Source organism: Heterodontus francisci, chromosome 36, assembly GCF_036365525.1.
Source record: "Heterodontus francisci isolate sHetFra1 chromosome 36, sHetFra1.hap1, whole genome shotgun sequence".
In the NCBI taxonomy this organism is placed as follows: Eukaryota; Metazoa; Chordata; class Chondrichthyes; order Heterodontiformes; family Heterodontidae; genus Heterodontus; species Heterodontus francisci.
This window is the reverse complement of record NC_090406.1, coordinates 48,170,989-48,185,846: the sequence shown is the minus strand read 5'-3', so window position 1 is coordinate 48,185,846 and position 14,858 is coordinate 48,170,989. Positions and strand designations below refer to the sequence as shown.

General features: G+C 42.8%; 1 protein-coding gene across 1 annotated transcript in view; it reads left to right on the top strand.

Moving 5' to 3' along the window:
* Window positions 1-4,650: 4,650 nt before the first annotated feature.
* Window positions 4,651-14,858, top strand: part of slc35e1 (solute carrier family 35 member E1) — a 72,191-nt gene continuing 61,983 nt past the window's right edge. Inside the window, exon 1 of the mRNA XM_068016649.1 lies at window positions 4,651-5,000. Within this exon, the coding sequence (XP_067872750.1) occupies window positions 4,670-5,000 (331 nt within the window). The 5' untranslated portion in view covers window positions 4,651-4,669. The remainder of the gene's footprint in view (window positions 5,001-14,858) is intronic.

Below are 14,858 nucleotides of genomic sequence, written 5' to 3'. Positions count from 1 at the left end.
CCAGAGTAGCGAAGTCTTGCTTCAATTGTATAGAACCTTGGTTAGACTGCACCTGGAGTACTGTGTGCAGTTTTGGTCCCCTTACCTTCAGAAGGATATTATTGCCGTGGAGGAAGTGCAACGAAGGTTCACCAGACTTGTTCCCAGAATGGCAGGACTGTCCTAGGAAGAGAGATTGGGGAAACTGGGCCTGTATTCTCTAGAGTTTTGAAGAATGAGAGGTGATCTCATTGAAACCTACAAAATACTTAAAGGGATAGACAGGGTAGATGTAGGTAAGATGTTTCCCCTGGTTGGGGAGTCGAGAATCAGGGAACACTTTCAAAATAAGAGGGAAGCCACTTATGACAGAGATGAGGAGAAATTTCTTTACTCAAAGGATTGTGAATCTTTGGAATTCTCTACCCCAGAGGGCTGTGGAAGCTCAGTCATTGAGTATGTTTAAAGTAGAGATTGACCGATTTCTAAATACCAATGACATAAAGGAATATGGGGATAGTGTGGGAAAAGGGCATTGAAGTGGATGATCAGCCATGATCATGTTAAATGGCGGGGCAGATCGATGGGCTGAATGGCCTACTCCTTCTACGTTCCTATGATCAGAGTGTGGCAGGAAGGGACAGAGTGTAGAAACTTATAGATTGCACCAGCAAATAAGGCTATAGATTGTGAAGGTTCGGGTGAAGGGAGATTTAGAAATCCAAAGAGAATGGTCGAAGCATCAGTCTAGTATAGCATTGTGGGTAAAGGCAAGCAGGATGGGACAGAGTTTAACAAAATTGTACATGAGTGAATAAGGTCATTGCAGGGAATAGAAGTAAAAAAAAAAATATGAAATTAAAGGTTCTGTATCTGAATGTGTGAAGCATCTGCAATTAGATAGATGAACTAGTGGCACCAGTAGAGGTAAATTATTTAGATCTAATCACCAATAGAGATATGGTTATAAGGTGATCAAGACTGGGAAGTAAATATTCCAGGGTACACAATATTTTGGAAAGACAGACAGAATGGCAAAGGAGGAGGGGTAGCCCTGATAGTAAAGGATAACATAAGGACATTAGTGATAAAGGTTCTGGCCTCAGAAGATCATGAAGTGTGGATAGAAATTAGGAATAGCAAGAATCAGAAAACACTGGTGCGAGTAGTTTATAGGCCCCCTGTCAGTAGTTATACTGTTGGACAGAGCATTAAACAAGAAATTATTGGAGTTTGTAACAAAGGCAGTGTAATAGTTGTGGGGTACTTTAATCTACATATAGACTGGGACAATGAAATTGGCAAGAGTGATCTAGAAGATGTGTTTGTAAAATGTTTTTGGGACAGTTTCTTGGAGCAATACATTGTGGAACCGACTAGGGATAAAGCTATCTTAGATCTAGTATTGTGTAATGAAGCAGGGTTAATTAGTAATGTCATAGTAAAATATCCACTGGAAAATAGTGAAGATAATACCATTGAATTCCATGTTAAGTTTGAAAGTGACATACTCCAATCACAAACAAGAATCTTAAACTTAAAGCCAATTGTGTAAATATGAAGGGAGAATTGGCTCAGGTAAATTGGATAAATAGGCTAAAAGGTCTGATGGTAAATGAACAATGGGACATCTTTAAAGAAACAATTCAAAATGTTCAACAAAAATACATTCCATTGAAAAACTAAAACTCAGCATGAAAGACCCATCCGTGGCTCACTTAGGAAGTTAAGGATCATATTAGATTAAAAGAAGAGGCTTACAATGTTGTTTTTAAAAAAAAAAGAGTAGCAAGTCTGAGGATTGGGAGTGTTTTAGAAACCAGCAGAAGGCCACCAAAATGTTGATAGAGGGAAACAATAGAATGAGAGTAAACTAGCCAGTACTATAAAAACAGATTGTAAGAGCTTTTATAGGTATATAAATAGGGAGGGAGTAGCTAAAGTAAATGCTGATCCCTTAGAAGCAGAGACAGGAGAAACTATCGGGTGAATTGAAGAAAAGGCAGAGGCATTGAAAAAATGTTTTGTGTCTATCTTCACAATCGAAGACACAAGTTTCATACCAGAAAGGGCTCATGGAGTTGGGGGTAATATATTAGCATGGATAGAGGATTAGTTAATGGACAGAAAGCAAAGAGTGGGCATAAACGGGGCATCTTCAAGTTGATAGGGAATGAATAGTGGAGTGCCGCAAGGATCAGTGCTGGAGCCTCAGCTGTTTACAATCTATGTTAATGACTTCGATGGCTATTTGCAATCTAAATGACTCAGATGAAGAGACAGACTAATTTATTTAAGTTTGCTAATACAAAGATAGGTGGAAAGATAATCTGTGGGGAGGACACAGAGAGGCTGCTAGGAGATATAGACAGGTTAGGTGAGTGGGCAACAAGATGGCAGATGGAGTATAGAGTAGGGAAGTGTGAAGTTATTCACTTTGGTTATAAGAATAGAAAAGCATAATATTTTTTAAAAGGTGTGAAACTTGTAAGTGTTGATGTTCAAAGAGACTTGGGTGTGCTTGTACAAGGAATGCAGAAAGTTAACATGCAGTTACAGCAAACAATTAGGAAGGCAAATGGCATGTTAGCCTTTATTGCAAGGGGATTGGAGTAAGGAATCAAGAAGTCTTGCTACAATAATTGTTCAGGGTTTTTGTGAGATCACATCTGGAATACTGTGCAGTTTTGGTCTCCACATTTAAGAAAGGAAATATATGCATTGGAGGTGGTACAGCGAAGGTTCACTAAATTGGTCCCTGGGACGAGGGGGTTGTCCTACAATGACAGGCTGAGTAAATTGGGCCTACATTCTCTGGAGTTTAGAAGAATGAGAGATGATCTCATTGAAACGTACAAGATTCTGAAGGGGCTGGATAAGGTAGACACTGAGAGATTGTTTCCGCTGGACAGGGAATCTAAAACACGTGGCACAATCTCAGGTTAAGGGGCTGATCATTTAGGACTGAGATGAAGAGAAATTACTCAAAGGGTTGTGAATCTTTGGAATTCTTTACCCCAGAGGGTTGTGGATGCTGCACCATTGAATATATTTAAGGCTGGGATAGACAGATTTTTGGTGTCTCAGGCAATCGAGGGATATGGTGAGCAGGCGAGAAAGTGGAGTTGAATCCTAAAATCAGCCATGATCGTATTGAATGGTGGAGCAGGCTCGACGGGCCATATGGTCTAATCCTGCTCCCAGTTCTTGTGTTTTGAAATTGCATTTGGCATTGTGCCCTCTAGAAGCTGCTGTAGAATGCACACATGCTAGCAAAGGAAAAGTGAAACTAAAACCAGAATAAAGAGAAGAAACCTTTCTGTTCAGCAGCATGCTGTGTTTGTCTCTGCCTCATACCTTATACTAAACCTGGCTAGACTTCACTCCAGTCCCAAGGCAATCACACACTCTCGTGTTGGCAGCTGTTGCTCAAGCTCTGAAACCCAGAGCTTGAGCTGCTTCAGCTGACAACACTTTCTGCACATGTGGTTGCCCAGGACATGAGAAGTATCCTGGAATTCTCACATGGAACAGGATGTGCACTCCACAGGACTGAGTTGCTCTGCGATGCCTCTATTAGACTAACTAAACTTACCAGAAATAAACAAAAGAATTATTAAGGGCATATTAAAAAAACTCACCAAATAGCCTTTTCCCTTGTATTGACAAAACTATTAGTTTTTTTTAACCTTGCTTCTGCTTACTCCACTCGGCTGCTCTTTTCCCCAATACCTTCACCTATGCGCCACTTACTTCTAGGTTCTCTGAAAAATGAATCACTACCTGCTGTTTCCTCACCTTACTCCTTGATTTTTTTTTATATATGGAATGGCAATGCTCGCTCCATCTCCCCCTGTCAGTCCCTGGCACTATTTCCCTCAGGCTTGCTCATCTGACTCCTGTCCTTGCATTTCTAGTTTTCCATGTTTCTGCTGGAGTTTAGAAGAGTAAGGGGCGACTTGATTGAAACATAGAAAATCCTGAGGGTGGATGTCGAAGGAATGTTTCCTCAGGTGGCAGAATCTAGAACTAGGAGTCACTGTTTAAAAATAAGGGGTCGTCCATTTAAGACAGAGATGAGAAATATTTTCTCTGAGGAGCGTGAGTCTTTGGAACTCTCTTCCTGAAAAGGCAGTAGAGGCAGAGTCTTTAAATATTTTTAAGGCAGAGCTAGATAGATCCTTGATAAGCAAGGGGCTGAAAGGATATCCGGGGTAGGCGGGAATCTGGAGCTGATACAATCAGATCAACAATGATCTTAAATAAAAGCAAAATACTGCGGATGCTGGAAATCTGAAACAAAAACAAGAAATGCTGGATTCACTCAGCAGGTCTGGCAGCATCTGTGGAAAGAGAAGTAGAGTTAACGTTTCGGGTCAGTGACCCTTCTTCGGAACAATGATCTTGTTGAATGGCGGAGCAGGCTCAAGGGGCCAAGTGGCCTACTCCTGCTCCAAATTCGTAGGTTAGTATGTACTTTTTATTAAAAGCCGTGCTTTGGTGGAGATATTTGTCAGCGCCTGGGAGAATTATGTATAAAGTATGCAGTTATGTATGCCTAGGCGTCTAAAACCGTTCATGAATATTATCAATGTTAATGAGGTGCCCGCCCCCTTGTGTGGGTGCGGTGACGTTATTAACACGTGATGACGCCATGACGGTGATGTGGGGAGCTGACGCGCAGGGTAAGATGGCAGAACGGCGGCAGTCGGTGTTGCGGGATGGCCTGCGGGTCTTCATCCTCTGCCTTTGCTGGTACACTGTTAGCTCGGGGGGCAACGTCATCAACAAGGTGATCCTCAACCATTTTCCCTACCCGGTCACAGTGTCGCTTTTCCATATCCTCTCTATCTGCGCCTTCATGCCGCCGCTCATCCGCGCCTGGAACATCTCTCCGGCCGGCGAGCTGCCGCCACGGTACTTCACCCGGTTCATCCTGCCGCTCGCCTTCGGCAAGTACTTCGCCTCGGTGTCGGCCCACATCAGCATCTGGAAAGTACCGGTGTCATACGCGCACACAGGTAGGGAGAGTGAGTGCGATCAGTGTCAGTGAGAGAGGCAGAATGTATTTTTGTATATTCAGTATGCTACAATGGCTGTTGAGATTGTAGGTGAGAGGGTAATTTGCGTCGTCTATTTTGGTTCCATAAAGAAACGTGTGGGTCAATGAATCTCCATATGTAACAGAAGAACTGCTTGGGTTTGGTCGGACATCTCAATCAACGTAATAAAGTGTTCTGAAGAAGGGTCACTGACCTGAAATGTTAACTATGCTTCTCTCTCCACAGATGCTGCCAGACCTGCTGAGTATTTCCAGCATTTCTTGTTTGTGTAATAAAATTAGGAGTCCCAGTTCTTGATTCCAGATTCCTTGAAATATTGTGCAGTATTTTTTGCAGTGGTCCAGGAGGTTTCTGCTTCCTGTACCCATGCATGAGATGTGTTAGGCAAACTTCTGTTTGTCGTGTGTAGGGGGCATTTATGGTGAAAAGCATAACTGTATGACATCGCTCTATTCTTTATCCTCAGACATTGCTGGCAGTTTAAGAGCAAGAGTGACCTGCTCGCTTTAGCCTCCCAAGGTGGACGGCTAGAGGTGTATAAGGGGGCTTGGGTTTGGACACTTCAGGTTTTCTTTCTCATCCTCCTCGAGTTCAAAACTGCCTGGCCGTAGCTCTATGCTTGCTGACAGCAGTACAGAGAACAAGGAACTGAGGGAAGCGAGGATTCTGCTGTCCACCGTGCTGCGTAACTTTACTGTTCCCCCACCTCCTTCCACCCCTTTCTGATTTGTTTTTCCCACTCCTGAAGGTAATGACTCTTAGTAGACCATGTCAGAAGATCCACTTGCAGGACTCATTTTTCAATGAGCCGAGATAGGAAATCTGAGTGGGCTGTTTCACCTTGGGCAGCACAGCCAATCTGTTCTTGCCTGACTTGCACTGTCCAGCAGAAGTATCAAGACAGCAGTCAGGAGTACTGGCCCCTTGTTTCTCTTGTCCAGACTGGGGTACTGAGGCCAGTTGTACCATCCAATTCCTGCCCCAGCTAAAGCCAACTGACTCAGCAGTTTGCTAAGTGCTACCCTGGGGTGGTGCCTTTACTGACTCGGGCAACAGAGAGTTCAGCATTACTTTTGTTTTTAAAGATGTGAAAAGTTTGTATGAAATCCATCCTTTAGATATAGATCCATGTCAGTGCTGCACAATCAGAGGTGCTGTCTTTTAGATGAGATGTTAAGCTGAGGCCCGACATCTGCTCAGGTGAAAGTAAAAGATCCCACAGCAGTATTTGAGTAAGAGCAGGGGTATTCCTGTCAAGTCTCCACAAATAGCGGATGAGTGGTGTAGTAGGACTAATTGGAAACCTCTTTCAAAGAACCAGCAGAGCCACAAAGGGCTGAATGGCACTTGTAAGGTTTGACAATTCTATGCTATCCCTGAACCAAAACCAGATTGTCATTGTTGATTGTGGAACCTTGCTGGGTGCAGTTTGGCTGTTGCATTTGCTTACAAAATAGTGACTATGCTCAAGAAAAACTTCATTTGGTTGTGAAATATTTTGGAATATGCTGAGAAATGCTAAAATGGAAGTTATTTTCATGTTATGGCAATTAATTTCCTGAGTACATAACCTGAATAAAAGTTAGTTTCCTCTCTCAGGTATTGTTACTCTCTGCATTTCTCCTATGTTTACCCTGAAGCTAAGTCCTCGGCCCCTCCCTTCTATTATATTATCTGTTTGTGTCCCGATCTTTGCATCATGTCTGTTTGCTAATTCCTTGTAGCTGTGTTGAATGCCCAAATACTACAGGTTAGAGTTGTACCCTGGAATTTCTTTCCAATGACGTGAGTGACGTGTGCTGCTAAAATCCTAGTACCTCCCCATTCATGATCCTAGAATGCAATTTCATGAAATCACAGGCAAGACGTTCTACACAAGATAGCTGAGATTGTTACTACCAAATATGGGATGTGAAGAAAGGCAAGCAATAATGCGTAATGTTCTGTAGTGCAGGTTTTCATCTACTGCAGTGCAGAGGTATGAACATAGCTTAGCAAAATTAGTAGCTCCATTTGCCTTCCTCTCATAAAGAAGGTTATTTCGGTGATTGAAGACACAAGTGTTACGACTCAGTAGAGACCGTCAACTTTAAAACAAGAGATATGAACTTCCCAGACTGATTAAAGAATTACACACGAACATATGAACATACAAATTAGAGCAGGAGTAGGCCATTCGGCCCCTCGAGCCTGCTCTGCCATTTGATAAGATCATGGCTGATCTGATTGTGGCCATAACTCTAGTTTCCTGTCTACCCCTATACCCTTTGACTCCCTTGTCAATCAATAATCTATCTAACTCATCCTTAAACATATTCTTTGACCCTGCCTACACTGCACTCTGGGGAAGAGAACTCTACAGATTAATGACCCTCAGAGAAAAAAAATTCTCCTCATCTGTCTTAAATGGGGGAACCCCTTATTTTTAAATTAGAGTCATAGAGCGATACAGCACTGAAGCAGGCCCTTCGGCCCACTGAGTCTGTGTCGACCATCAACCACCCATTTATACTAATCCTACATAAATCCCATATTCCCTACCACATCCCCACCATTCTCCTACCACCTACCTACACTAGGGGCAATTTACCTATCAACCTGCAAATCTTTGGCTGTGGGGGGAAACCCACGCGGTCACAGGGAGAACTTGCAAACTCGGCACAGGCAGTACCCAGAACCGAACCCGGGTCGCTGGAGCTGTGAGGCTGCAGTGCTAACCACTGTGCAGCTCTTGGTTCTACTCTCTCTCACAAGGGGAAACATCCTCTCAGTATACATGACAAGATTTCACATTTCAAAACTTTGTAACTAAACTAAAAATCAACACTAACTAAACAGTACTTGTACGAATACACTAAATTACAGAGAAAGGTATTTCTCATTAACACACTCACCCCCACACCGCATTTATATGTCACACTGTTCTCTTCAAAAAGTATTCTTGCGGTTAAAACTCCCAAATTCCTCCCAGCTCCAATAAGTTGGATCTCCCAGTGTCTTCAATGCCAGCATCCTCTTTGCTCACTTCTTCCGAGCACCTTCGACTGGACTTCCATTAATAAGGCAATCTCTGATGACCCCTTTGATCTTTTCACCTTCGCAAACCTAGAGTTTGGATGGGATGCCCTTCCCTTTCCGAGTCGAGTTGCTTATCAGCACTCATTGTCCAAACTGGCATGAATGAACATTTGGCTGAGGTAGTGGAGGGCCAGCGCTTGTGACACCATCTCCGTGTATCAGTGATGATCTTCAGGAGAGGAGGGAATCATATAATGTACCATATACATAGTGTACTCTACTGAACAATTGAACTATCCAGTAGTTTCAATGACAGTGGGAATACCAAAGCAAAGTAAGAATTTAGTGCAGAATTGCTATCTTACTCTTTTTCCTCTTTTTTTTTACCCTTTCTGATGTAAATGTTGATAGTGGTGATGCCACTGAACTAGCAATCCAGAGGCCTAGGCTAATTGGGTTCACATTCTACCATGGCAGCAGGTGGAATTTAAATTCAATTGATTGATAAAAATCTGGAATTGAAAGCGAGTCTCAGTTTCATGGCACCATCGATTGTCGCAAAAAACCCATTGGTTCGCTCATGTCCCAAAGGAAAATAAATCTGCTGTCCTTACCTCGTCTGGCCTACATGTGACTCCAGACCTACAACAATGTGATTGACTCTTAACTGCCCTCTGAAATGACCTAGCATGCCACTCCGATATCAAGGGCAATTAGGGATGGGCAACTACACCTTACACCCCCTTAAAAAAAAATTTAAGAAGCAGGCAGGCAACATTCTTCCAGGCCTCTGACCCTGCTGCTTTACCATTAACAACGTTAAGGCAAGAGTTGATTAAAGGCCATTTGGCCCATTGGTACCCTAACTCTCCCATCGAAGCCCCCACCTCATACCCTAACTCTCTTTGAACCGTACTCCCCTACTCTCACCCCCACTCTGGATGCCCTAACACACTCATAATAAGAGCAAAATACTGCGGATGCTGGAACTCTGAAATGAGAACAGAAAGACGCAGCAGGTCTAGCAGGATCTGTGTAGAGAGAAACAGAGTTAACGTTTCAGGCCTGTGACCCTTCATCAGAACCCTAACTCTCCCATTTGTCTTTACAGCCTTAAATGACAGATTATTCCTTACAGTTGTCACTCTGAGTAACAAAGTTCAACCTTGCATGATTCATTTTAACATTTTTTTTTATGTCCTCTGACCATAACTTTCCTGTTTTACTTTTGAAGTAATATTGTGATGCAGAGCACATTCCTATTGGGTGTTGCTGGACTCCAGTCCCTTAATACAGCACCATGTTTAAACAGCTGCTCCACCTTATTATGTTAAAGAAAGCTGTTGACTTAGAGTATTTAAGCTAGTGGGACGTGCTTCCCATTTTCAATCAAGATTTTAAAAATTGCTAGATTTAGAAGATTGTTAACTAGTAGGGTTCAACTGTAATTTAAATTTTTACCTTGTTGTGGCTTTATCTGAAACAAAAACTTTGGAGAAATATTATACTGATTGGGAATGTATAATATAATTGAATTCTCATCATAAATTACAATATAGAAGAAAAGAACTTGCCTTTACTTAGCACCTTTCACAATTGAGGGACACATCAGTGTGATTCATAGCTAATAAAGTACTGAAGTGCAGTGACTATTGATAAAATAAATAACTTCTGCTAGTTTTGATGAAAGGAGTATTTCCAGCACTTTCAATTTTTATTTCACTATTGATAAAACTTATCCTCTGCCAACAGGGAACTCCTCTACAGCACTTGAGCTATTTTTTCACCAACTCTGCCCTGCAGCCAGAGTAAAGTTAAACAGCACCAGGTGCACCTTCAGTTTGGAGTCTCCCCTGCCACCCATTCTCTAACCGCACCACTGACCTAGAAATAAAGTAGGTGTTGGAGACAGCCATGTTGCTGCATGTGTCATTACACTCTCAATGCTTTTACTATCGTTCATCATAAGCTGTGTGTGTTCTTACTATCGTTCACAAGCCTGTCCAATTTTGGTGACCATCCTGTTGGGGCTTTGCGGTATCTTAGAGGAGGGGGTACTTGTTCTCCCTTCGTCAGATACAAGAGAAATGCCGCGAACAACAGATGCCCTGCTACGTTGCTTTCATTGATCTCACCAAAGACTTTGACCTCGTCAGCAGACGTGGTCTCTTCAGACTACTAGAAAAGATTGGATGTCCACCAAAGCTACTAAGTATCATCACCTCATTCCATGACAATATGAAAGGCACAATTCAACATGGTGGCTCCTCATCAGACCCCTTTCCTATCCTGAGTGGCGTGAAACAGGGCTGTGTTCTCGCACCCACACTTTTTGGGATTTTCTTCTCCCTGCTGCTTTCACATGAGTTCAAGTCCTCTGAAGAAGGAATTTTCCTTCACACAAGATCAGGGGGCAGGTTGTTCAACCTTGCCCGTCTAAGAGCGAAGTCCAAAGTACGGAAAGTCCTCATCAGGGAACTCCTCTTTGCTGACTATGCTGCTTTAACATCTCACACTGAAGAGTGCCTGCAGAGTCTCATCGACAAGTTTGCAGCTGCCTGCAATGAATTTGGCCTAACCATCAGCCTCAAGAAAACGAACATCATGGGGCAGGACGTCAGAAATGCTCCATCCATCAATATTGGCGACCACGCTCTGGAAGTGGTTCAAGAGTTCACCTACCTAGGCTCAACTATCACCAGTAACCTGTCTCTAGATGCAGAAATCAACAAGCGCATGGGTAAGGCTTCCACTGCTATGTCCAGACTGGCCAAGAGAGTGTGGGAAAATGGCGCACTGACACGGAACACAAAAGTCTGAGTGTATCAAGCCTGTGTCCTCAGTACCTTGCTCTATGGCAGCAAGGCCTGGACAATGTACATCAGCCAAGAGCGACGTCTCAATTCATTCCATCTTCGCTGCCTCCGGAGAATCCTTGGCATCAGGTGGCAGGACCGTATCTCCAACACAGAAGTCCTCTAGGCGGCCAACATCCCCAGCTTATACACACTACTGAGTCAGCGGCGCTTGAGATGGCTTGGCCATGTGAGCCGCATGGACGATGGCAGGATCCCCAAAGATACATTGTACAGCGAGCTCGCCACTGGTATCAGACCCACCGGCCGTCCATGTCTCCGCTATGAAGACGTCTGCAAACGCAACATGAAGTCCTGTGACATTAACCACAAGTCGTGGGAGTCAGTTGCCAGCGTTCGCCAGAGCTGGCGGGCAGCCATAAAGGCGGGGCTAAAGTGTGGCGAGTCGAAGAGACTTAGCAGTTGGCAGGAAAAAAGACAGAGGCGCAAGGGGAGAGCCAACTGTGTAACAGCCCCGACAAACAAATTTATCTGCAGCACCTGTGGAAGAGCCTGTCACTCTAGAATTGGCCTTTATAGCCACTCCAGGCGCTGCTCCACACATCACTGACCACCTCCAGGCACTTACCCATTGTCTCTCGAGATAAGGAGGCCAAAGAAGAAGACTTAGTGGAGGAGACTCCTGGTGCATGTTGTTCTGGATAATGGACAAGGACAGGACTGAACTTGGGTCTACTGCTCTCCATTGTCCAGTACAGTGTTGGCCCCATGAATGGCCACTTGAATTAGGTTACAGGAGAACTACCCACACCTGCTCCACCGGGAGAGTCGGCACCTTCAGGCAAGGAAGGTTGGGACAAAAAGAAATAAATGAAGCTTCGCTGAGGGGTTGTTATGTGAAACTGCTGGGAATCCAAAGATGTGTAAGAGGGAAAACAGTACATTGAAGAGCAAAATACTGTGGATGCTGGAAATCTGAAATAAAAACAGAAAATGCTAGAAGTACTCAGCAGGTCTGGCAGCATCTGTGGAGAGAGAGAAGCAGGTAACTTTTTAGGTCGATGACCTTTCTTCAGAACAACATGTTGGACCTTGCTATGGAGTGGTAAGATGAGGGTTAATGCCATTAGTTTTTGCCTGTGTGCTGGTTTGGCATAATCGGGGTGGTGGAATTGATTTTGGGCCCCAATTGCTGCCCTGAGATCATTCCTTCTCCAGCTGCTGCTTATAGTAACTTGGCAATGATCCTGTTTTAATGGCCCAGAAATTTTAAATCAGTGCCCTTGGTTTTAAACTCCATGGTCCTGCCAACACTTTAAAAAAAAAAACTAATTATTTCATTGCTGTGTGCAAATGGGCTGCTACATTTCAATACTAAGGTACTTCACTGGTTTCAAAGTGCTTTAGGAAGTCCTGAGGTCACGAAAGGTGCTGTATAAATGGAATCATAGAATGAAACAGCACAGAGGAGGCCATTCATGCCTGTGCCGTCTTGTTGCTATTAATCCCACTGCCCTGCTCTTTCCTCATAGCCTGTAATTTTTTTCCCTGAAATTATTTATCCAATTCTCATTTAGTGTTACTGATGAATCTGCTTCTACCACCCTTTCAGGCAGATTACAACAACTTGCTGTGTTTAAATAAAAAAATCCTCCTCACTTCTGGTTCTTTTGCCAATCACCTTAAATTTGTCTTCTGATTACAGACTCTTCTGCCACTGGAAACAGTTTCTCCTTATTTACTTTATAAAGACCATTCATGATTTTTGAATACCTCCATTAAATCTCTTCTCCTTTTCTACTCTTAAAGAGAACAATCCAGCTTCTGCAGTCTTTCCACATAACTGAAGTTCCTCATCCCTGGTAACGTTCTTCAAGGCCTTGGGATCCTAAAGTGTGGTGTCCTGAATGGGACAATAACCAGTGTTTTAGAAAAGTTTAGGATGCCTTCCTTGCTTTTGTACTGTCTTCCTCTATTAATAAAGTCCACAATTCAATATGCTTTTTTAACAGCCCTCTCAATTTGTTCTGCTGCCTTCAAAGATTTGTGTTCATAAACCTCCAGGTGTGTCTGTTTCTGCACCCTCTTTAAAACTCTGCCATTTATTTCATATTGCTTCTCCATTCTTCCTACAAAAATGTATCATTTCACGCTTCAGTGTTAAATTTCATGTCCTATGCTCATTTCACACGTCTGTCTATGTCTTTCTGAAATCTGTTACTATGCCCCCCCCATTGCTTACTACCTTTGAGTTTAATGTTATCTGCAGACTTTGAAATTATACCAGGTATACCCAAGTCCAGGTCATTAATAAATATCAAAAAGAATACTGGTCCTAATACCGACCCTGGGGAGCACCACTCTATACTTCCGCCCAGTCTGAAAAATAACTGTTCACAGCTATTCTCTGCTTTCTGTCCCTTAGCCAATTTTGTATCTATGTTGCCACTGTCCCTTTAATCCCATGGGCTTTAATTTTGCTAATCAGTCTATTATGTGGTACTTTGCAAAATGTCTTTGGAAAGTCCATATACAAAACATCAACTGCACTATCCTCATCAACCCTCTGTTATTTTATGAAGAAACTCAATCAAGTTATTCAAACACAATCTGCAGTTAACAAATCCTTGTTGACTTTCATTTATTAGCCTATTCTTTTCCAAATGCCTATTAATTTGTTCCAGATTATTGGCTCTAAAAGTTTCCCCACCCTTGACTTTAGACTGGCTGGCCTATAGATGCTGCGTATGTCCCTCTCCCCTTTTTTAAAGGCAAGGACTTCATTTCACTTCTTTCACGAAACAGAACATGAAGTTGCATGGTAATGTTATACCTATTGGGGCGGTCGGGCAGTCTGCCCCAGATTAGCTGATTTGTTTAAAATACTGTGCAGCTGTGCACGCAATCATTACTAGTTAGTGCAAGCTAACGAGTGTCTCCGTGTGAGCGCTGTTTTGGCTACAGTTTGTGTAACTCGGTGCAATAATTGAAATGGCGACACTTTACAGCTTGTGACTATTCTGCAGCAATCTCTTAGTTGGCACTTCAGCAATCAATGGGACTAAATCTCACGACAAATCTTCCAATCTGAGCATTTGAACATCTGCATTGAAGCTAAGTGATGTGTATGCAGAAAGAATCACGTGTCTCGGCACCATCCAGCAGTCTGTCAGCTCTATGCTTTTACTTTGCAATCAGATCTCTGCACAAGCTGTCATAGACTGTCTAGATTTCCTTATCAGAAATTCATCTGGTTAATATCTGAGCCAATGGCTGTTGCAGCAACTTGCTCAGTTCCCCAGTCTTTTGCTGTTGAGTATATTGAGAGGGGAGAGAAATGGCAAACACTGGCCCTTAAGGCACTGTTGGTGTGGTGGAGAGCTGGGCTGTTAGACTTCACGTGTCAATGTCTACATTGATAAGGTGGTGCAAGTAATGATTTCTAATTCACTCTTTCCAGAACAGCATCATGTCTTTCAACTGTGCAGTAATGATTCTCTTGGTGGCCTATATTCCTCCTGTAAATGTGGTTAAATAATTTTGTATTACAAATCCCATTTGTTGTTAAATGGTCCAAAAATATAGCTTGGCTCTGTTGGTTTCTCTTCCTATTTTTTTAAAAAAGCTTTAATGTATATCTAACTTAATTCACATTGATGTGTCCAGTATTGAGAGGGAGCAGGTTTCCTGCTTACGGTGTTGTCTGTGTTGCATTTGCTATTGGGGGAAGAGGGGGAAATTGTAAAAAGAAAATGAGAAAATAACTTGAAATGGATTCTTCCCCTTAAAAAATTCTTGAATTACATTAGATATTGGATATGTACATTCACTGAAATGCCCTGTGGTTATTTCCCTGCACAAGCTCTTATTGCTTTATAAGGCGATGGCATCGTGGTAATGTCACTGGACTAATAATCCAGAGCCCAGACTAATGCTCTGGGGACACAGGTTTGAATCCCACCACAGGAGGTGGTGAAATTTT